Source organism: Pseudopodoces humilis, chromosome 21, assembly GCF_049639895.1.
Source record: "Pseudopodoces humilis isolate 2021_Gansu_Grassland_sample_001 chromosome 21, ASM4963989v1, whole genome shotgun sequence".
Lineage (NCBI taxonomy): Eukaryota > Metazoa > Chordata > Aves > Passeriformes > Paridae > Pseudopodoces > Pseudopodoces humilis.
This window is the reverse complement of record NC_142220.1, coordinates 10,590,626-10,612,538: the sequence shown is the minus strand read 5'-3', so window position 1 is coordinate 10,612,538 and position 21,913 is coordinate 10,590,626. Positions and strand designations below refer to the sequence as shown.

The 21,913-nt window shown below is 49.8% G+C and overlaps 1 protein-coding gene across 2 annotated transcripts in view; it reads left to right on the top strand.

The window, feature by feature from the left end:
* The window catches only part of MYH10 (myosin heavy chain 10), an 87,229-nt gene extending 65,974 nt beyond the window's left edge, over window positions 1-21,255 (top strand). For both annotated transcript variants that reach the window (XM_014259684.2, XM_014259683.2), the window contains exons 18-41: window positions 117-186; window positions 284-444; window positions 1,003-1,111; window positions 1,197-1,328; window positions 2,098-2,304; window positions 3,408-3,545; window positions 3,974-4,097; window positions 6,311-6,482; window positions 6,879-7,091; window positions 7,189-7,333; window positions 8,403-8,609; window positions 9,516-9,620; window positions 10,615-10,767; window positions 11,094-11,342; window positions 11,882-12,094; window positions 12,734-12,946; window positions 14,092-14,253; window positions 14,862-14,990; window positions 16,084-16,172; window positions 16,444-16,567; window positions 16,651-16,859; window positions 18,095-18,203; window positions 18,446-18,618; window positions 19,657-21,255. In XM_014259684.2, coding sequence (XP_014115159.1) covers window positions 117-186; window positions 284-444; window positions 1,003-1,111; window positions 1,197-1,328; window positions 2,098-2,304; window positions 3,408-3,545; window positions 3,974-4,097; window positions 6,311-6,482; window positions 6,879-7,091; window positions 7,189-7,333; window positions 8,403-8,609; window positions 9,516-9,620; window positions 10,615-10,767; window positions 11,094-11,342; window positions 11,882-12,094; window positions 12,734-12,946; window positions 14,092-14,253; window positions 14,862-14,990; window positions 16,084-16,172; window positions 16,444-16,567; window positions 16,651-16,859; window positions 18,095-18,203; window positions 18,446-18,618; window positions 19,657-19,801 — 3,751 coding nt within the window. In that variant the 3' untranslated portion in view covers window positions 19,802-21,255. The remainder of the gene's footprint in view (window positions 1-116; window positions 187-283; window positions 445-1,002; window positions 1,112-1,196; window positions 1,329-2,097; window positions 2,305-3,407; window positions 3,546-3,973; window positions 4,098-6,310; window positions 6,483-6,878; window positions 7,092-7,188; window positions 7,334-8,402; window positions 8,610-9,515; window positions 9,621-10,614; window positions 10,768-11,093; window positions 11,343-11,881; window positions 12,095-12,733; window positions 12,947-14,091; window positions 14,254-14,861; window positions 14,991-16,083; window positions 16,173-16,443; window positions 16,568-16,650; window positions 16,860-18,094; window positions 18,204-18,445; window positions 18,619-19,656) is intronic.
* The last annotated feature ends 658 nt before the right edge of the window (window positions 21,256-21,913 follow it).

Genomic DNA, 21,913 nt, shown 5'->3' with positions numbered 1-21,913 from the left:
TCCTGGAGAACTTCCCTAACTGTGCACTTGGTCACAGTAGTTTATGTTATAAATTTATACTATAAATCACATTGTTTCTTGTTGAACATAAAGGTGTTATTTCATTTGCCTTCAAGGTATGAGATCCTCACTCCCAATGCAATTCCCAAAGGTTTCATGGATGGTAAGCAAGCCTGTGAGCGTATGGTAAGTGTTTATAGCTAAATATTGTCAAAACATTGAAAAATTCCCCCAAATTGTCCTTTCCTTGGTGTAACAACAATGCCCTTCCCTGTCTGTTCAGATCAGAGCCTTGGAGCTGGACCCCAACTTGTACAGAATTGGACAGAGCAAGATCTTCTTCCGAGCTGGAGTCCTGGCCCACCTGGAAGAAGAGCGGGACCTGAAGATCACAGACATCATCATCTTCTTCCAGGCAGTGTGCAGGGGATACCTGGCCAGGAAGTGAGTGTGCTCCTCGGCTGGGTCTTCTTTGGGTCTCTCAAGCCTCTCTGACAGGGAGCTGTGCATTAAAACTTGTATTTCAGGACAGATTTCCTGAGTGTGTTGCCTGAGGAGCTGTAATTGTATCCTGGGTATTAAGTGGATTTTTGCCTGGGGAGAATTTTCACCTTCATTCCTCAACAATCTCTCTGTTCTTGCCTTTGTGGCACACACAGCTCTTAAGAGTAGCTGCAAAATTCCTCTGTCTCTCCTCCTGTCCCACTGGAGGTTCCTGGAAGTACTCTGAAAGCTGCTTTTTAAAAATTAAAGTAGTGAATCCATCCTGATTTTGTCTTTCTAAGAAAAAAACCCTGTTGAAAGTAAGAGCAAACAGCATTTTTAATTATTGGAAATGGTGAATCCAGCTCTTGCTCTGCCTTTATAGGAGCAAGAGCTCATAAATCCGGTGTTGTTACTGAAACTTAGAGATAAGACTACTTATGGTCTGTAAGTGTTGTAGGGTTGGGTTTATTAAATGATGGTCAGTTGTATTTTACACAAACTTTTTGCTGTCTTCAGGGCCTTTGCAAAGAAGCAGCAGCAGCTGAGTGCACTGAAAATCCTGCAGAGGAATTGTGCTGCATATTTGAAGCTGAGGCACTGGCAGTGGTGGAGAGTCTTCACCAAGGTTCCTTCTGTTCTCTTCTATTCTGTTTCATTCACCCATAAATAGGTGAGGGCAGGGTCTCACATTTTCATTTCAACCTTTGCAGGTGAAGCCTCTTCTTCAGGTCACTCGTCAGGAAGAGGAGCTTCAAGCCAAGGATGAGGAGCTGATGAAGGTGAAAGAAAAACAGACAAAAGTGGAGGCAGAACTTGAGGAAATGGAAAGGAAACACCAACAGGTTTGTGTCCAAGATCAGCTTTTGATATGCAGGACATGAATTGTGCTTTGTCCCATGTGAGGGAGCCAAATTGGGGAGCAAAAGAGAATCAGGTGAGCTGATTCTCACTCTGCTGGAATATGGAACAGGAAGAACCACGAGCTGCTCCTCCAGGGGTGCAGAGGCATGTTAACAAAACCTGATTTTGTGGCCTTTCCTGGTTTACAGGAGAAATTCAGTGGCAATGTCACTCTGTGCCTGGGCTGGGCAAGCTGTGGGCAAACACTTGGGACAACTCTACAGATTTGGTGGCTTTCTGTGATGGCAGAAATTCAGTGAATAAAGGAAGAGCAATTTCAGTGTCATCCTGCACTTGTGCATTGGGCAGTGTCCCCTGTGGCATCCTGGTCTCTACACTGGAGACACAGGGAGTTGATGGGTGGATGAGGATCTGGCTGGGTGGGGACACTTCCAGGGTGGCAGTGGGTGACAAGTGGCATCCTCAGGGATGGGGATTGGGACTGGCCAGAGGTTCCAATAACTCTGGGATCAGCCCATGACACTGCTCTGCCACTGTGCAGGGAGCAGAGCAGGAAGTACAGCTGGAGCCACAGCTGCTGTCCCCTGCACTGCTGCTAAAGCCTCTTCTGAAGGTCTTTGGGGTGGGATGTGGACATGGGAGTTGGGAATTGGAGCAGAACACGGCCTTGAAGTACCTTTGTAGTTGTCATAGGTGTGATCTCTCACTGAAGTGTCATTTTTAAAGCTTTCCTGCCTTTTGTATTTGCAGGTTCTGGAGGAGAAGAACATCCTTGCAGAGCAGCTCCAGGCTGAGACAGAGCTCTTTGCAGAGGCTGAGGAGATGAGGGCTCGCTTGGCTGCCAAAAAGCAAGAGTTGGAAGAAATTCTCCATGATTTGGAATCCAGGGTTGAGGAGGAGGAGGAAAGAAACCAAATATTGCAGAATGAGAAGAAGAAAATGCAGGGCCATATCCAGGTATGGTTCTCAGTGGCTGGAGGTGCAGAAGTAGGATTGGGAAGCTCCCTCAGCATCTCTACAGGACAGAGGAGTTTGGCTCCTGAGTGGAATAAGATGATTTTTTTTTCTCTTCTCTCTCTGTGTTCAGTCTTATGAGCTTTGTGTGGTCTCAGGTGAGGGTGAGGACAGAAAGGAAAGCCAGGATGCCCTGTCAGGGTGTGCTGAGAGTTAATTAAAGGCAGTAGAGTGCTCTGAGGGCAGGAACCAGGCAGGACTGCACAGGCCTTAGAGACAGACTGATGTGTCCCTTGTGAGAGAAATGTTCCTTTTGGACTGAAATCCATCAAACATCATGAAGGATATTCCTCATTTGACTTTACTAAGACAATGTCATTTCCTCCAAGTTACTTGACTGAGGTTTTTTTTGAAAATCAGATTATTTAGATGCTTCCTTTTTTTAAATACTGGTAGCCCTAAAAAAAGGAGTAGCTGAGAACTTACCTGTCTTCCAAAATATTAAAAGCAGCTGAAGAGGAAATAAACTCCACTTCTCACAGCTTTTGATGCCTTTCATAAATGTCTTACTAATTATATTGAAATGAATCCTATTTAAACCCTCAGAAGCACAGTGCATTATTGCTTTTCAACTCTTTGTGTCAATAACTGAACTTCCAGCTGTGATATTGAAATAAGGGGAGTTGTTTCCTGTGGAATCTCTTCCCATTTTTCCACCAGGTGCTCCATTCAGGTGCAGTGTGCTGGGAAGTCCCTGACATAAAGCCTGATCTGATTTGGATGCCATTGATTACAGCTGTTTTATTTTATAGTTGGGATTAGGAAGGTGAGGACTGTGGGCAGTGAGTGTGTGTTTCCTAGACAGCACATTTCACCCAAAGCTGGAATTCAGAGCATCAGAAATTCCAGGTGTATCCCATGGCCCTTATTTCCTTACCAGATCATTCATCCTGTAAATGAATCTAACAAAGCAAATGTGGGTTTAGTGTGTGTTAGGACAAGAGGCTTTTCAAAATAGCACCTCTTTGTCTCTAAGCTAAAAATCCCAAAATGTTCCCACATGGCTAACCTGGAAAATGCACAGATGCAGTTCTCTCTCTTGCCAGGACCTGGAGGAACAACTTGATGAGGAGGAGGGAGCTCGGCAGAAGCTGCAGCTTGAAAAAGTGACAGCTGAAGCAAAGATCAAGAAGATGGAGGAGGAGATCCTTCTGTTGGAGGACCAAAATTCCAAATTTCTGAAGGTGAGAGCAGTGTGCAGGGTGGAGATGCCAAGGGACAGCTCCCAAAGCTGCAATCACAGCATCTGGGACATTTGCACCTGGACACTTGAGGGGTGTGACCAGGGCAAAATCTTTGAGCTTGAAAAATTGTTTATAGCTGCCATTGCTCTGTGCAAACAGATTCCCACTGCTGCCCTAAAGCCAGGCCTGCTGAGTGCTGAATTCCAGGTCTCTCTTGGAAATTAAGTGTTCACGTTTCCAAACAATTCCAATTGATCCTTAATATTGATAGTCAGTTGAAATGAAATCTGTATTAAAACCAAAATCTGTAATAGAATATTGTGCTCTATGACACCCTTCTGTGGGCTTTGTCCATTCCTTTATTTGCATTGCTTAGGGACTCTGGAAGTTGTGCTTAAGTTCTTTTTCCTCCTCTTTCTCCTCCCCAGGAGAAGAAGCTGATGGAGGATCGGATTGCTGAATGCTCTTCTCAGCTGGCTGAAGAAGAAGAAAAAGCCAAAAACTTGGCCAAACTGAAGAACAAGCAGGAAATGATGATCACTGACTTGGAAGGTTTGTTGTGCCTGGGAAGAGCCTGGACCTGCTGCCAGGAGGGAATGGATCCCTCGGGACAGGGCTCAGTGTCTGCTCAGCCTGTGCAGAGTAACCTGAGCTGGGGATGCTCCAGAGCTGCCATTTCAGCCAGTTCCTGAAGGAATTCTCGTGCAAGACTTGTTGCATCTGGCTGCTCTGTCTCTTTCCTGTTGAACTTTTCAGGTTTTCATTTCTGAGAATCCATTTCCTTTACAGACACTCAGAAATTCCTGCTGCTGCCTGTGTCCATTAGCACCGAGGGAAAACATCCTGGCTCCTGGGAAGTTTCTCCCACTTTTCTCTAACACCAGAGAATTCCTACAGCAATGGCAGCAGGCACTCTTTAGCTTCCAGCATTGTTTTTCAATGAGCAAATCTCAACTGTTTTGCTTTTCTTCATATATATATTTTCATTATATTTATAGATTTATTTTATAATGCTTTATTTTTGTTGAGCAGCCTGCTCTGGTGGAAGGTGTTTTGCCCAAGGCAGGGGGTTGGAGTGAGCTGAGATTTAAGATCTCTTCCAACCCAAACCATTCCATGATTCCATCTAAAATGGTTCCATTCCTTCTCATTTGTTTTGGATTGTTTTGCCAGTGTTGTCACAAGTTAAACCTGCCCCACATGCAACCTTTCTTGATTTTATGTTGGTTTTTTTAATTACTATAGATACTGTGCAACATTAATGAGCTGCCAAGTCAGAGTTGCAAAATAATAGAGAAAGTTGTTCTCTGTGCCCTAATTTGGGAACAGCTCTTGCACTTGCTGTGTTGTGGCCTGTCTTGCTACATATTTTAAGGCTGATGTGCTTCTGGGAGAGTATCAGAGTTTTACCTTATCTGTGTAGGAAGGGACTGAGCTTACAGGGCTAGATTGATGAACCTTGTCTTTAACAGTTGTATTCAGAGACTTTAAGACGGGTCTAAGTAAGCTTTACTCACTGGAAAATACTGCTGGAGTAGCTCTGTGCTTAAATCAGGCCTAGGAACTTGACAGATGTGTTTGGTTACAGAGCCATTTCAAGACTGATGACCTTAGAAGTGGAAATTAAAACTTATATTTTAAGTCATGCAATTTCTTGGCTAGGAAAGCAGAGTAAAATGATATTTACTCTTGGAGATGATTCAAGAAGCCATTAAGGTCTCTCTGCTAGAGTCTTGGCACTGCTAGGCACTGATATTTGGGGAAAAAAAATTAATTCAGTTTGCTGTGAACTTTCTCAATTACAAAACTGGGTCTTGTGACACCGCTCTAACTGTCACTCACCAGGAACTCCATGTAAAAACAGAGGGAAAAGTACAGTTCTTTTGGAATGTGAAACTGTTTGGAGAAAAGCAGTGTTACTTTAGGTTGTCTGGAAAATCCCAAATAGCCCAGGGTGGCTCTGAGGTGATGCTTGACCACGGCTCCCTCTCCCTGTCAAAGATCCTGGTCCAGAAGGAGGTTTAGGAAGGGTGTGAGGGAAATCTTTGCATTGAGGAGCCACAAAGTATTGAACAAGGGTAATAACTCCTGCTGCCACTTAGAATTCTAAATTGATGCCACTGCCTTTAGAACTGTGCTGAGGCTCTGCTCAGCAAATCCTTCTGTGGCTGAGATCTGCTCCACATCCTCATCTGCTGGTGTGGGCAGCACAGCCTGGACCTGCTGTGATTCTGCCACGGGCTGAATGGCTGATTGCTGATGGGATGAATCCCAAAGAATTCCTTAGGGCTGGAGCATCCCAGCCACACAAATCAATTACTGGGAGGGTTGCAGAGTTTTGCTAAATATTGATTATGATATGTGATTAAATAGCACAGATACTTGTAAAATGGTTTATTCAAGTTTACTTTAAGCTATGGCATTTTCCAGTAGACTTTTTTGGAGTCTGGCCTAGCCCTTCCAAAGCCATGCAAGCCAGCATTTGTTCCAGGCCCCAGTTTATCTTCTTTTTTTGAGTCTGTTACTCCTTATTTTCTACCAAATGTTTCTGTTGCCTCATCTCAAACTATTCACAGTTGTCAGAGACTTTCCCCTGACTTTCTGGCTAAGCCATGAAGTTCTCCTTTGCTATTTCATTTTTCTGCAGACTGGAGAAAGAATTGAAGCAGCATCAATTAAACTTCCCACCCTTCCTGCCACCCCAAACTCCCTGAGGGTGACAAGAGGAACAATTCCATAGGAATTTAATTCTTTGCTTCCTTTAGAACGCCTAAAAAAGGAGGAGAAGACCCGTCAAGAGTTAGAAAAAGCAAAAAGAAAACTGGATGGGGAAACAACAGACCTGCAGGACCAAATAGCTGAGCTGCAAGCCCAGATTGAGGAGCTGAAGATCCAGCTGGCCAAGAAAGAGGAGGAGCTGCAGGCTGCTGTGGCCAGGTCAGTGTGGGACAAACTCCCCCCGACTGAATTTCCCCAGAGCTGGGAATGCTGCAGGAGCAGTTCTGGAGCAGCTCTGGACCCCTGTGCTGTGCACATGGCAGACCTAAAGGGACACAGGTGTCCCTTGGCATCCTTGCTCTGCAAAGAGAGGTTTCACTTGGACACTTCCAAGTTGGATGGGCTTGGAGCAACCTGGGATGGTGGAAGGTGTCTCTGCCCATGGAAGGGGTGGGAATTTGATGATGCTTAATGCCCCTTCCAACCCAGCCATTCTATAAACTTTTATATTTATTTTATTTTAGTGGAAGAGTTAAGCTGTTTTTGTAGGTAATTGAAGCAGATGATTGTGAGAGCAGGTGAAATCCCAGTAACTGTGGTGGCTCTGTTTGACAGAGGGGATGAGGAAGCAGTTCAGAAGAACAATGCCCTGAAAGTGATCAGGGAGCTGCAGGCTCAGATTGCAGAGCTCCAGGAGGATCTGGAGTCTGAGAAGGCGTCACGGAACAAGGCAGAAAAGCAGAAAAGGGATTTGAGTGAAGAGCTGGAGGCTTTAAAAACTGAACTGGAAGATACTTTGGATACCACTGCAGCACAGCAAGAGCTGAGGTAGGATCATGGTGTGTGTGAGAAAGCACCACTGAAATTCATCTTCGATTTACAAAAGAAACGTTGATTTTTTGGTGACCCTTGGTGCTTCCTCCAGGACAAAGCGAGAGCAGGAGGTGGCTGAATTGAAGAAAGCAATTGAGGAGGAAACCAAAAACCATGAAGCCCAGATCCAGGAGATCAGGCAGAGGCATGCTACTGCCCTGGAGGAGCTCTCTGAACAGCTTGAACAGGCCAAAAGGGTGAGGAGAAAATGAACTTTCTGCTTCAGGGGTTTTTCCAAGTACCATAGGCGTGGTTCCTTCCAGGATACCTGAGCAGAGGTTTTCCATGATCACAGGCTAAGCTGTCCTCTAAAAACCTTTCCCAGTTGTTGAGATTTATCACGTTGGTTTGACAATATTGCAGCTGATCAGCAGCACTTGTGTCCTCTGGTGGGCAGCAGCAGAGCAGGCAGCAGCAGGCACAGGTGGATCACATGGCTCCTGTTCTTGTCCACAAGGAGAATTATTCCAGCAGAAGAAGTGTTTAGTTTTGGAAATTACAGCTGGGGCCATTTACCAATGTGTGTGTGGACAGTTCATATCCTGTGGTGATGTTTTTATGTATTCTGAATACTGGACAAGCTTCCTTAGTATTCTAAATTAAGTGAGAAATGCAGTAGTTAAACTGTGATTTTCACCAGCTTTATTCACTTGAAAATCTTCTGCATGTCTTCTGGTCCTTATTCAATAAACACTCTCACTAAGAGCATGAAAAGATGGAAAAATACCCTGCAATCTGGAACAAAGCTCCTGTGACAAGATGCTGTCAGCTCTGGTGATACAGCAAAAATGACACTTAAACATCCCTTATGCCAATTATTGCTTTTTAAAGGCTTTTGACAAATGTCAGTGCGGTGCTGAGGATTGCTTTGTTCTGCACTTCCAGGCTGCTCTGCCTACTCAAATCAGGGCAGCTTTGGTTCATATCTTCCCTTTTATTTCTGTGAGATGAGCCATGCTGATCTGTTAATGGGCACATTCCTTCCTCCTTGCAGTGCTACCAAAACAATCATTTGCAGTGCTGCCATCCCAGATCCTGCCTGTGCTGCTCCTCACTGCTCCTGGCAGAGAGCGCCCCGAGTTCCCTCAGCCTTTCCCGGACGCTCCCGGGGTGTTGCACAGCAGCATTCTCAACACTCCCTGCTCACATCTGGCCAAGCACTTGGCTTCTCTCTGAGCATGGCAACCTGATCTGCAGGACCATCTTTAGCAGGAAATATTCACCTGCAGCAAAGAGTTTAATTTTCTTTGCTTTTGCCTTTCCTAGTTCAAAGCAAACCTTGAAAAGAACAAGCAGGGGTTGGAGTCTGACAACAAGGAGCTGGCCTGCGAGGTGAAGGTGCTGCAGCAGGTGAAGGCAGAGTCTGAGCACAAGAGGAAGAAACTCGATGCTCAGGTGCAGGAGCTGACTGCAAAGGTGTCAGAAGGGGAGAGGCTGAGGGTGGAGCTGGCGGAGAAGGCGAACAAGCTGCAGGTAAGGCTCTGGAAGTCGTAAAATCCTGGAAAATGGGCAAAGAGTTCAAAGTTGTAACCATGTGCAGAAATGGCTGATGTGGGAGGTGGCCTCAGCAAGGGCTCTCATGGACTTGAGAGGCCTCAGAGTGGTGATGTGCCTCAGGTGGGGAGAGCTGGACAGCTGTGACATCAATCCTGAGTGTCCTGGGCTGTGAGGGAGTTCCAGTGGCTCTGAAGGATGTGCCTCCCATCCCGGAGAGCAAATCCTGCAGGAGCTCTGCACAGGACAGCTGGAATACAGGTTTTTATCTTGGTTAGGGAATTGAGTAGACTGGGCTGAGCTTTTCTATAGGCATGAGCAAAAACTGATGGTGGCCACTGGTTTGCTTTGGTGCTCCAAGCAGGGAGGGCTTGCAAGCACAAGCTCACGTTTCTGGGAAATGGAGCAAATGCAGCCATGGCTGATTTCTGAACCACAGCAGTGAGGGCTTCAGGTAAATCCAGCTAAGGCTTCAAAAAGGGAATGGCCCAGCTCTATGTGGAGGAAGCTTTCAGGCTGTCTCTCACTGTATATAAAAGTAGTGTAGCCCACAATAAGCAGCTGGCACCTGGCAGAACCTTTCCTCTTGCTTTGACCCAGCTGCCACCCTGATGATCCCTGAGTTAATGCTTCCATGAAATATATGGTCCTAGAATTAAAAACAGCATTCAAGTGTGAATGCAGGGATCAGAGCCCAGTAGCCTAACTCTTGTTTTGTTACTGCACGTTCTACTTCCATTTGGTAGCCAGGCTTCAGTGGTTTTAGCTTGCTGTCCCTCTCTCTTGGGCTCTGTTGCTGGGATTTGCTGAGGTTTTGTGCTGTGCATTTCCAGCCCCCAGTGGGATTTGGGCTGTGCTGTTACCTTTGGGCTGCTTGTTTTGCAGAATGAGCTGGACAATGTCTCCAGTCTGCTGGAGGAGGCAGAGAAGAAAGGCATCAAGTTTGCCAAGGATGCAGCCAGTTTGGAATCTCAGCTTCAGGATACACAGGTGTGTGTGCAGCAAAGCTGAGCTTGGCACTGGAGCTCTGCTCCTCGGGGAAATGCTGACTGCTAACAGAAAATACATTTTCATTCATGCTTTGGAAAGTCCCCTGGGTAGAAGCTGAATTTCCTGTTCTGTCCAGTGAAATGGGATGGATTGGGATGGCTCAGCTACACGGGGAACCAAGTTTTCATTATCTGAGCTTCACTACCTGATAGCTGGTAGTTCTGTTTCATGTCTTTGTCTCCAACAGAGATGAGTTAAATGAAAAAAACCTTTCCAGGCAGAATTTAATGTCAATATCCTTGGGATATTTGATAAACAATACCCTGTCTGCTACTGAAAACTTCAAATTCTTACAGCTGAAGATCAAACTGTCAGGGTTTTGATTCTTGAATAAGAAAAATCAGCTTTCTGCAGATATTCATCACTTCAATATATTTTTTCTTCCCTGTATTAAAGTTCTAATGGTGACCACTTAACTCTGGATGATGTTAATCACAACTGGAGGGGTTTGTAGGGAGCAGGATGGGTGTTAAACCTTTCATTACTTCATTATAACAGACATTTCCACCTTTAAAGTGACCTTTATATTTAAACAATGCAGAAAACCTGGAAGCATGCTGCCATTCCATTGCAGGACTTGCTGCTCCATGTTCTTCCCAGGTGGTTTAAAATAGGTGCTCTATTCCTGTCTGAAAAAAGAAAAAGTACATTTTGAGAGTGACTTCTGTGCTAGTCCCTTGAAAGATGGAAAAGTATCTTCCATTGACTTCTAGATCAGACTCTGGTATGGGTTCCCTGACCAGAAATATGCTTTATGAAGGTTTAAGTATGCCCAAAATGAATGGTCAGTGGCTTTTTGAAAACCCAAATAACAAATGTCTTCATAAAGCACATCCTTGTCCCAAAATCTGAGGGAAAAATAAACCTGGAGCTCCCTGTGTGGAGCTGTGGGGGTTTCAGGGCACACTCAGCTCTGCTCATGCTTGTGCTCCAGGAGCTGCTCCAGGAGGAAACCCGCCAGAAGCTCAACCTCAGCAGCAGGATAAGGCAGCTGGAAGAGGAGAAGAACAACCTGCAAGAGCAGCAGGAGGAGGAAGAGGAGGCCAGGAAGAACCTGGAGAAGCAGATGCTGGCCTTGCAGGCCCAGGTAAGGTGCTGTGAGTGGCAGCACTTGAGAGAGGAGCTGTCCCAAGCTGGTGTCCCAGAGCTTTGGGGAACACACCATGGAACTCGCACAGGTGCTGGAGAAGACTCGGGAATGAAGTTTCCTGTGGCCTTTCTCCACTGCAGTAATGATGTGTACACTGAACTGTGATGGGCAGCCTTTGCCCTGCTTGGCACCCTGAGAATTCCCAGTTCTTGTGTTCCCTTAGCTTGCAGGAGCACCTGCTCTGCTCTTGCTCTTTGCCCCGGGTGCCTTTCCTCCCTCTCGTGATGCACTGAGGGACTTCACTTGCTTTTATTGAATTTCAGTTGGCTGAGGCCAAGAAGAAGGTGGATGATGACTTGGGAACCATTGAAGGCCTGGAGGAAATTAAGAAGAAGTTGTTGAAGGACATGGAGGCCCTAAGCCAGCGCTTGGAGGAGAAGGCTCTGGCTTATGATAAACTGGAGAAGACCAAGAACCGCTTGCAGCAGGAGCTGGACGACCTGATGGTGGATCTGGATCACCAGCGCCAGATTGTCTCCAACCTGGAGAAAAAGCAGAAGAAGTTTGACCAGGTACTCCAGTTTCCTGTCATCTTCCTGGATTTTTAGGGTTTTTAAATGGAATCTTGTTATTGTTGCTGAGCCTTGTGTAAAGAAAGGTCTGACTCGTGTGCTGTGGTTGTTGATAAATCTGGGAGCAGCTGGCCTTTGTCAGGAGTAACTTGTCACTCCCAGTTCTGTGAGCCAGATGCCACCTCTGAGGCTTGGCAGATCAAATAATCACCTCTTCATGTAGAGAAAGAGAATTACTCTGGAACAAAAATTTAAGGGTTTTATTGTAATCCCTCAAAGTAGACTAAAAAAGGATCTGAAGAGTGAAAGATGGAAATGATACAAAACTTGAGTCTTGATGAGTAGCTTGCTTTCCTCCTCTCATCCCAGAGGAGCTGTAGCTGTTCTCTCACTGGCACTTGGATCATGACCAAGGGACCAGACAGCTCCTGAGGGCCAGTTAAACCCTGAGCATGAACCACTGCCTGAACAAAACACCTGAGGCAGGAAGGACCTGACTGTGGAGCTTAAGAGATGGATTCATTGTTTCTTATGTTCAGATGCTGGCAGAAGAAAAGAACATTTCTGCCAGACATGCAGAGGAGCGAGACCGTGCTGAGGCAGAGGCGAGGGAGAAGGAAACCAAAGCCCTGTCCCTGGCCCGGGCCCTGGAGGAGGCCCTGGAGGCCAAGGAGGAATTTGAAAGGCAGAACAAGCAGCTGCGTGCAGATATGGAAGACTTGATGAGCTCCAAAGATGATGTGGGCAAAAATGTGAGTATGGTTCCACAGCCTGTTTGTCTGTGCACAAGAACAGAACCCAAAATGCTGGAGGAATTAATGCCCAACATAAGGGGGTGGTCCTTGTTAACATCAGGCCTCTTCAAAAGCTGTATTCTCACCCTCAAGGAGATCCCAAATATCAGTTTTATACTTTGGATCAGTGCAGGTGGGACTGCAGTCTGATAGCACTGGTCATGTGCTGCAGCTGTGATAGGTGGGGGCAGCCATTTTTTTGCTCATTTTTGTGTTGCTGGGTATAATTTTTGTGTGTAAATGAGGGGTAATGAGGGTTTCTGCTACCTTTGGTCAAACTGAGTTGCAGGACATGGTTGAACCAAGGGCAGAGCAGAGCTGTGACCCTTCAGTGTTCTCCCTCCTACTCCCAGCTGGGGCAGCAGCAGCGGCTCCCTGCCCTTCCCTGCTGGTCTTTGCTGTGTCACTGTGTCCCAGCCCGACATCATTACCCAAACCCAGATTTCCCCTCTGCCAGCCCTGCTGAGGGAGGGGAGAGCTGTGCTCTGGCACTGTGGGGCTCTGCTTCAGCCCCAGCTGTGAGCTCAGTGTCCCCAGAGGCAGCCACTGCCCTGCCAGGCCCTGAAGGACAGGCTCTCAGCAGGGTCTGTGCCTTAGGTCCACGAGCTGGAGAAGTCCAAGAGAACCCTGGAGCAGCAGGTGGAGGAGATGAGGACTCAGCTGGAGGAGCTGGAAGATGAACTGCAGGCCACAGAAGATGCCAAACTCCGTCTGGAGGTGAACATGCAGGCCATGAAAGCCCAGTTTGACAGAGATCTGCAAGCCAGAGATGAACAGAACGAGGAGAAGAAGAGGATGCTGGTGAAACAAGTACGTCTGTTTTACTTTGTGATGTAGTCAGAAGGGGAGGAAGGTCTTTTACCAGAATTCTGAGCCTTCTGTGCTACCAGAAAAATAATTAAAGATTCCACCCTGTGGAAATCCCGAAGCGTAGCATTTTTACAAATCATACCATAGTTCTGGCTGAGGGTTGGCCACTGTCACCAGGCAGTGTCAGGTGGTGCTGGTGCCCTCCAAAACCACTCCACGAGGTCTGGCTGTTGCTGCCTGGGTGTATTCCCAGAACAGGGATATCTCAGTTGCATTTTCAAGCCCATCCTATTTGCTGTCCAGGAACAAATCCATGGATGCTTGAGATAGACCCAAAAATTAAGTGAACAGTTTCCTAAATGCGAATCAGGCAGAGCTTCCAGGTTTGCCAGACTTGAGAATTCTGGGAACACAAAGATCAGAAGAGCCTCAGGAAATTCCTTTAGAGGATCATGCTTGTAAGAGAAGATGTTCTAAATTAAGTGTTGAGGAATAAACCAGCCGAAATTCAAGATTTATCCCAAGAAAAGAAAAGTGAGAATCACCAGTGTAGAGATATCTTGGGAATAAGCCTGGCCTGCAGGGTTTGGAAGGCCACTGCAGTACAAAGTTATCTGAACTGGACAAGAGCTCCTGACCTTGCACTGGGAGGGAGATTTGCTTCAAAACAAAATATTCTTTCATGTTGGTAACCTGTGGCATTTCTGGCTCAGTTGATTTTTGCATAGGTTTGGCTCAGTCCATGTGACCTGGCTGTTCACACTCTCTTGTTTTGTGAAAAGAGGTTGTTGGTATATAAAGCCAGTAAAGGGCTGTTCAGAGGGAACGGCTTCATTGTTTTCTTGAGACAATGAGGTGATTCTGCTTCTTATTTTCCATCAGAGGTTGTGACATCTGCCCTGGAGATCCCTCTGAGGATGGGAGTGGTGGGCAGGGGGCTGAAACGATGCTGAGCTCTTTCCTGGGCTTTCCCTTTTGCTCAGTGTTGAGGTCTCTGCTTCCATTTGGGATTTGGCCTTGCCGTGCCCTCCCCTTAGCTGCCTTTTCCCGTGGGGAGGTGTCCCTGTGCCCTGGGCAGCTCTTTTGGGGTGCCTGGCCTGGGCTGTGAGCCCTGCAGGGGCTGATCCTGCCCACGCCTGGCCCAGGTGCGGGAGCTGGAGGCCGAGCTGGAGGACGAGCGCAAGCAGCGGGCGCTGGCCGTGGCAGCCAAGAAGAAGCTGGAGATGGATCTGAAGGACCTGGAGGGGCAGATCGAGGCTGCAAACAAGGCTCGGGATGAAGCCATCAAACAGCTCAGGAAGCTCCAGGTAGGCACAGCTGATCAGGGAGTTGGGTTCTGTCCTGGGAGCTGCCCAGGGGCCGCTTCCATCCAGTGCAGCTGCAGCTGAAGGACTGAGAATCACTCATCTGCTGGGTCTGAGAGTGCCCAGCCTGGATTTATCCTCTACTCAAAACTCCTCCTTTTATAGAATCACAGAATGGTTTGTGTTGTAAGGGACCCTGAAGCGAATCTTGTTCCAAACTCCCCTGCCACAAAACCACTTTCCACATCCCTGGAGGTGTCCAAGGCCAGGCTGGACAGGACTTGGGGCAACCTGGGATAGTGGAAGATGCCCCTGCCCATGGCAGGGGTGGCACTGGATGATAATTAAGGGCCCTTCCAGCTCAGGTCATTCTGAGATTCCACTCTCTAATTCTATGGAATGCTTGAAGTCTTGGAATGTGTTATTTCTGACCAGGCATTGAGGGGTGGAAAGATGAGAAAATGCGATTTTACAATACAGAAGAACTGGAAATGCCTTTAAGTGGAGTGAAGCCACTTAGGGAGAACAGCCTTATCTCTCAGGGGCTGGAATGGATCTTGTGGTGGTGCTGATGCAGCCTGGCTGTTCCTCACCTCTCTCTCCACCTGCAGGCTCAGATGAAGGACTACCAGCGGGAGCTGGAAGAGGCCCGAGCATCCAGGGACGAGATCTTTGCCCAGTCCAAAGAGAGTGAGAAGAAGCTCAAAAGTCTCGAAGCAGAAATACTCCAGCTTCAAGAGGTGAGATGGAAATCCTAGAGATTGTTTTTTCTTGTTTAGAGTAAGGCAAAGATGAGAGGGTAAAAAAAGTAAAAAGCAATGTGTTGAACAGAGAAATGGGAGCCAGGAGAGCTCTGGTTCCCCAGCTCCAGGTCATCAGTGAGTCCTTACAGCTTTGTAGAAGTCTGGACTTTCTGGACAGCAGGGAAGCATTACTGCTGCTTAAACACATTTGAGGCTTCCCTACAGTGTGCTGGGTGGTTCTGGAGTCTCTGAGAGGTGCAGTGCTCAGTGTCAGCACTGAAATGGGTTCTTAGGGCTTACATATTTACAATTTATACCATTTCTATTTCCAGGTTAGGGTTTATGTATTGACAGTTCCCTCTCTGGTGCCTCATTCATGTGTGTGGAGGTTTATCCCTCTGCCCTCTCAGCCCTTTCTCGAGTGGGTATGTTTGCCCTCACTGAGGGCAATTTATGTGAGAGCTCCAAGTCCTGCTGCATCTCTGCTGTTCCACTGTCCCTGTGCTGCCACAAGGTGGGACATTGCAGTGTCACACAAACTCACCACACTTCCCTTGGAGCCTTCACAGATAACCTGGCACTGCCTGGAGCTTCTCCAGGTGGGCTTGGGTGGCCTTCAGACCTCATTGTGGCACTTGTAGAGCATTTCATTGTCCTTAGGAAATGCTTGAGTGTTTCTGCCACTTAATGCAGATGTATAATCTGAGGTTCGGTGCTGTTGAGATGAAGCTTTTAAATTTTTGTTCTTTTCTTGTCTTCATGCTGAGAACTCTGTGAGAACCTAAAACATTTGCTTATTTTAGCCCTACTTTACACAGACTGTGTCTATCTGCACATGTGGCACAGCGGTTTCTCCTGCTGCTGAGGGCTTGGGTGTTACTGATCTTCATGGATTTTTCCCCTTGCCTTGTGTGGGGCGCAGTTCAGGGACAGGGAGAGGTAACTCCACTGCAGCCCCAGCTGGTGTGTCCTGCTGCCTTATCCATTATAACCCCCAGGGATAGCCCAGTTCACAGCACCTCCCAGGGCTGTTGGGAGGCTGAAGCTGTGGCACTCCTGGGGCTGCACTGACTGTTTCCCACCCTGGCAGGAGTTTGCGGCGTCGGAGCGCGCCCGGCGGCACGCGGAGCAGGAGCGCGATGAGCTGGCAGACGAGATCGCCAACTCCGCCTCTGGGAAGTGAGTCCGGGCTGGGGCTGGGCTGGAGGCTCAGGCTGGAGATCAGGGAAAGGTCCTTCCCCCAGAGGGTGCTGGCATTGCCCAGGCTCCCCAGGAATGGGCACCAGGCTGCCAGAGCTCCAGGGGAGCTTGGACTCCATGGGTGGGATTGCTGGGGGCCAGGAGCTGGATCTTTGTGGGTCCCTTCCAGCTCAGGAGACTCCCTGATCCTAAGTGACCTCCCCAGAGCTCTGCTGGCTCTGGCCATGCCCTGAGCCCTTCCCCTGCGCAGGTCAGCGCTGCTGGACGAGAAGCGGCGGCTGGAGGCTCGGATTGCCCAGCTGGAGGAGGAGCTGGAGGAAGAGCAGAGCAACATGGAGCTGCTCAACGAACGCTTCCGAAAGACCACGCTGCAGGTGAGCCCAGGGCAGCTGGTGCTGGGTGTGGCATCCAGGGAGGCTCTGGTGGCCCTGAGTGAGCCCTGTCCCCTCCCTGCCAGGTGGACACGCTGAACTCGGAGCTGGCCGGTGAGCGCAGCGCGGCCCAGAAGAGCGAGAACGCGCGGCAGCAGCTGGAGAGGCAGAACAAGGAACTCAAGGCCAAGCTGCAGGAACTGGAGGGCTCTGTCAAGTCCAAATTCAAGGCAACAATTTCCACTCTAGAAGCCAAGATTGCACAGCTTGAAGAACAGCTGGAACAGGAAGCCAAGTAAGACCTGGTTGCCTGTGTGGGTTGAATGGCTGAGAGCTCCATGCTGGGAGTTTCTGAAGGGCCTTGGGTTTATTGTCTGGAGACTCCTGTCCAGGGGATAAACAAGGCAGCTGTTGAGTACCTGGGGTTGGGAGTTCCAGAATGGATTTGCTTCCTACCAGCTGGATGAACTCTGCAATGTCCCAGAGCCACAAGGTGCTGCTGGAGTTTCCTGGGACAAGATGAAATGTCCCCTTGACGCCCCTGGTTGCTTGGTTAGAGGAACATGTGATACAGTTTTAGATGAATCTTGTGATCCCCAGAAGTCTTCCTGCAGTGAATTATCCATCTGTCCTTGTAATCCCGTTTTCAAAATTCACTTTTTTAGCTGGTTCCTGCCCCCATTTGCAGTTGGGGCCTGTCCTAGCACCACCATCTCTGTCCTTCCTGGGCTCTGCAGCAGGATTGTGTTACTGGTTAAGCAGCAGCTTTAAAGCTGCTCTGTCCAATCTCCTTGTGAAGGCACCCTCTGAGCCCTCTTCATCCCATGCTCACATCACCCCAGGGCTAAGGCTTTGTGCTCTGAGAGCTGCATCCCTGCATCCCCCATCCCTGCATTCCCCATCCCTGCACCCCTGCATGCCTCCATCCCCCCATCCCTGCATCCCCCCATCCCTGCATCCCCCATCCCTGCATCCCCCATCCCTGCACCCCAGCATCCCTGCACCCCAGCATCCCCCCATCCCTGCATCCCTGCATCCCCCATCCCTGCATCCCCCATCCCTGCACCCCTGCATCCCTGCAACCCCCATCCCTGCATCCCCCATCCCTGCATCCCCCATCCCTGCACCCCAGCATCCCTGCACCCCAGCATCCCCCCATCCCTGCATCCCTGCATCCCCCATCTCTGCATCCCCCATCCCTGCACCCCTGCATCCCCCATCCCTGCACCCCAGCATCCCTGCATCCCCCATCCCTGCACCCCTGCATCCCCCATCCCTGCATCCCCCATCCCTGCACCCCTGCATCCCTGCATCCCCCATCCCTGCATCCCTGCATCCCCCATCCCTGCATCCCGCACCCCAGCATCCCCCACTCCAGCACCCCAGCATCCCAGCCAGCCCCTGGCACAGGAATCACTTCCATTGTGTGGCATGTTCAGAGAGCACGGTACCAGTTTCACCTTCAGGGGGAAGCTCTGATGTCCCCAGCCCTCAGGCACTGGGACAAACGCTGGCTTTGTGTTGTTCCAGGGAAAGAGCAGCTGCCAACAAGCTGGTGCGCCGCACGGAGAAGAAGCTGAAGGAGGTTTTCATGCAGGTGGAGGACGAGCGGCGCCACGCGGACCAGTACAAGGAGCAGGTGTGTGGGGGCTCAGTAAAACCTCCTTGGGGCAGGAAGGGCTTGTGAAGAGGAGCTGTAATGGGACAGAATCCACAGCGGTGTGAGCCCAGCGGGGACTGGATTCTCCCCGAGCGTGAGCTCTGCTGGGATGGGCTGCTCCAGCCTGCCCTCCCAGGGCCGGAGCTCGCGGTGTTGGGGCTCCAGGCTGGAGCCTGCAGGAGGGGGAGCAGGCAGGGGCTGCAGCTGTGGGCTGGTTGCAGATGGAGAAGGCCAATGCCAGGATGAAGCAGCTGAAGCGGCAGCTGGAGGAGGCGGAGGAGGAGGCCACGCGCGCCAACGCGTCCCGGCGCAAGCTGCAGCGGGAGCTGGACGATGCCACGGAGGCCAACGAGGGGCTGAGCCGGGAGGTCAGCACCCTCAAAAACAGGCTAAGGTCAGTCAGTGCCACTGCAGCCCTGGGACTGGGGTGGAGCTGAGCCCTTCCCTGCCCACACACCCTCCATGGGGCATCATCCCTGGGGAACTCCAGCTGAGCAGCTGCTGGGCTTAGGGAATGGGTCAAACTGGAGCCTGGTGCTGGTACCAAGGAAGCTGCCAGATACTCCCCAGGGGTATTTCTGACAGCTCCTGGGCTCAGAATCCTCCAAGTTTACATTGGCAGGTTCCATGGCTAGCCAGTCCAACCCAGCCACAGTAAATGTAAAAGCTCAGTTGTGCTTTTCCAGTGACTGGTACTGATCCTGTTTGTCCTGACCCTGACTTTTGGGAATGTTGCAGCAGTTTCCTTGAGAGCAGATCTGTGGGATCCAGGTCAGGGGGCCAGGGACAGGGGAGAGTGTGACTCCTGCAGCCCATGAGCCACACTGAGTGGCACAGAGGGGCTCAGCCTGGCTGGAGCTGCTGAGCTGAGCTTCCCTGAGCAGCCCTGGAATTTTGTACAGAGCCTCCTCTTGTCTGTGCTTGGTGCTCCTGCAGACACAGCATTTTAAATTGAGACTTGGAAACCTAAGGTGATGGTATAAAGTACAAACTAAGCAGGAATTCCAGCGTGCCAGAGGTGTTGGAGCTCAGGGATCTGGCTCCTTGGGGAGGGAGGAGGGTTTGAGACTCCCTGTGGGAAATGTTCCCCGCAGGCAGCCTGGGGCTGAGCAGGGAGGGCTGCAGCAGGACCTCACTGTGACCTTCCAGTACCTGAAGGGACTCGGGACAAGGGCTGGAGAGACAGGACACAGGGAATGTCTTCAGACTGACACAGGGCAGGGCTGGATGGGATATGGGGATGGAATTGTTCCCTGGGAGGGCTGGCACAGGTTCCCGGAGCAGCTGCAGTGCCCAAGGCCAGGCTGGACACTGGGGCTTGGAGCAGCCTGGGCCGGTGGGAGCTGTCCCTGCTGGGCGGGGCTGGGGTGGGCCGGGCTTTAAGATCAGCCCAGCTCCAGGACCCCGGCCCAGCGCTGCTCTCGCTTGGCAGGAGGGGGGGACCCATCACCTTCTCCTCGAGCCGCTCGGGCCGGCGGCAGCTGCACATCGAGGGCGCCTCGCTGGAGCTGTCGGACGACGATGCCGAGAGCAAGGGCAGCGATGTGAACGAGGCTCCGGCCGCCCCCGCCGAGTAGCGCCCGGCCCCGCCTGCATGCAGAGACCTTTCCAGCCCCGGGCCGGAGCGCTCGCAGCGCCCCGCCTGCCCTCGGAACTGCCTTGTGGCCGGAAAGCTGCCTTACGACCCTCGGCATGTGCTACAAGGTTCCTTATCATAGGTCAACCATGTCTTAAGGCTCTCCAGCCTCACCACACTGTACCCTGCTTCAGATATAGGTACAACCGCTTTTTTATATATAGTAAACAACCGGGATCGTCTCTGTTCAGTGCATCTCTTTTCCAGATACTCATTGTAAAGCCATTTTATAAAGCATCATGTGAAGGATGAAACTTTTTTTTATCAATCCAGAAGCGTCATTCCCAGCGGGTGGGTGGCCAGGACAGACCCCTTGCCGTGGCTGTGCATGCCTTGTGTCCAGCAGCATCCTTCAGGCCCCGGGCTGGGCGCAGCCTCTCGGATCAGTGAAGACCAAACCGCACCCGTTTCTTTCTTTGCTCCCAATTGTTGTGATCCGCACACGACCCCTGAGTGAACTGTGAAAAACGGCCTTGGGAAGTGTTAGAGGGAAGTGTAGGGATGAGTGAGTAGCGTCCATTTTTATCCTGCAATCCCATTTGAAGTGTTCTCAGCACCTGCTCCATCCGTTCGTGTCCATGCAGTCCAGGCACTCCGAGGTGGGTCCCGTCCCCTGCGCAGCCCCGAGCGCTCAGAGCCCCCGGGGCCCTGCAGACACCCGGGCTGGGATAATGTGAACACCAGTGGGAAATAAACACACAGCACAGGCAAAACTAATTTATTAATGTGAGCCAGGCCGTGGGAGGCTCTGGGAGCCCCGGGGTCCTGTCTGGATGGATGGATGTTGCCTGCCTACAGTTAACATGCCAGTGGATGTGAATCCTTTTTTTTTTTGTTGTTGTTTTGTTGTTGGTTTTTTTTTTTATTATTATTTTGAGCAGTATTACAGTGAGTAGTTAGCGTTCTTTTTGTTTAAATAGCTGAAAACTGACATTACAGAAAGTGCCTTAGACACTACAGTACTAAGACAACGTTACATATATAATTTGCCTATATAACAATGATTTAATGTATTAATTTTGACTGTGCTTCATATCATGTACCTCTCTAGTCCAAGTGGTATTATTGATATTAGTGACAATGAATCAGTGTTAACTAGGAAACTTCCTCTGCCACATGCTCAAAACCCATGGATTTCCCTTTTTGGTTAAAAGCTTTAACATCTGTCGCAAAGGTTTTGTTGTGTGTGTTTGGATATTTTTAATCAAACTGGCTGTTGACCACCAGGCGTCTGACTGCAAATATCTTGTTTTCTTGTATACCCATATTTCTAGACAATGATTTTTGTAAGACAATAAATTTATTCATTATAGATGCGGCCGCCTGCTCTGTTTACTTACTGGAAGAGCTCTCCCGAGGCTGGCATAGACCTTAATAAACGAGATATGACTGGAAGCTGCCTTTTCCCTTCTTCCTGTTTTGTTTGCTTGCTTTTTTTTTTTCTTTTATTTTGACCTAACTACAGCATCAATGGCTTGGTCCGAGCTGAGCCTTTGCTTTGAATGCCACTGGCAGGGCCCAGCTGGAGTACAAAGCAACTCTGAGTGCTCCTGCTGCCACTCAGCGCTGTGGCACAGCCCCACTTCTGCCTCCTGCAGAGCCAGGACTCCAGCCTGCACAGCTGGATCCTGTATTTTGGGGTCTTGGGGTGCAGAACCTGCCCTGCAGCCAGGGCAGGAAAGGCCTGGGAGCTGCAGGAGTCCAGGGTGGGAGCTTTTGGCTGGGTCTGGGACCAGGGTGGGCCAGAGCCAGGTGGGAGGGGAGTGAGGGAATGAAAAAGGTGAGGGAGTGAGGAGAGAGCAGCCTGAGGGGCTGGGCGGGTGAAGCTTTCCTTTCCATGGGACCTGTGGTTGCAGGCTTGGGGCTGGATGGAAGCTGGGTCAGTCCTGGGCACCTTTTCCTCCTTCACTGCTGTGGAAAAGAAGAGATGAGGAAGGGCTTTCCCTGCCTCTAACACGGCTGGAATTCCTGCCCCAGACAGACAGCCCGGGCCTGGGGTGAGGCTGAGCTGGGGTGGTCACAGGGAGGGTGACCCTGGTGGGCTGGACACGGG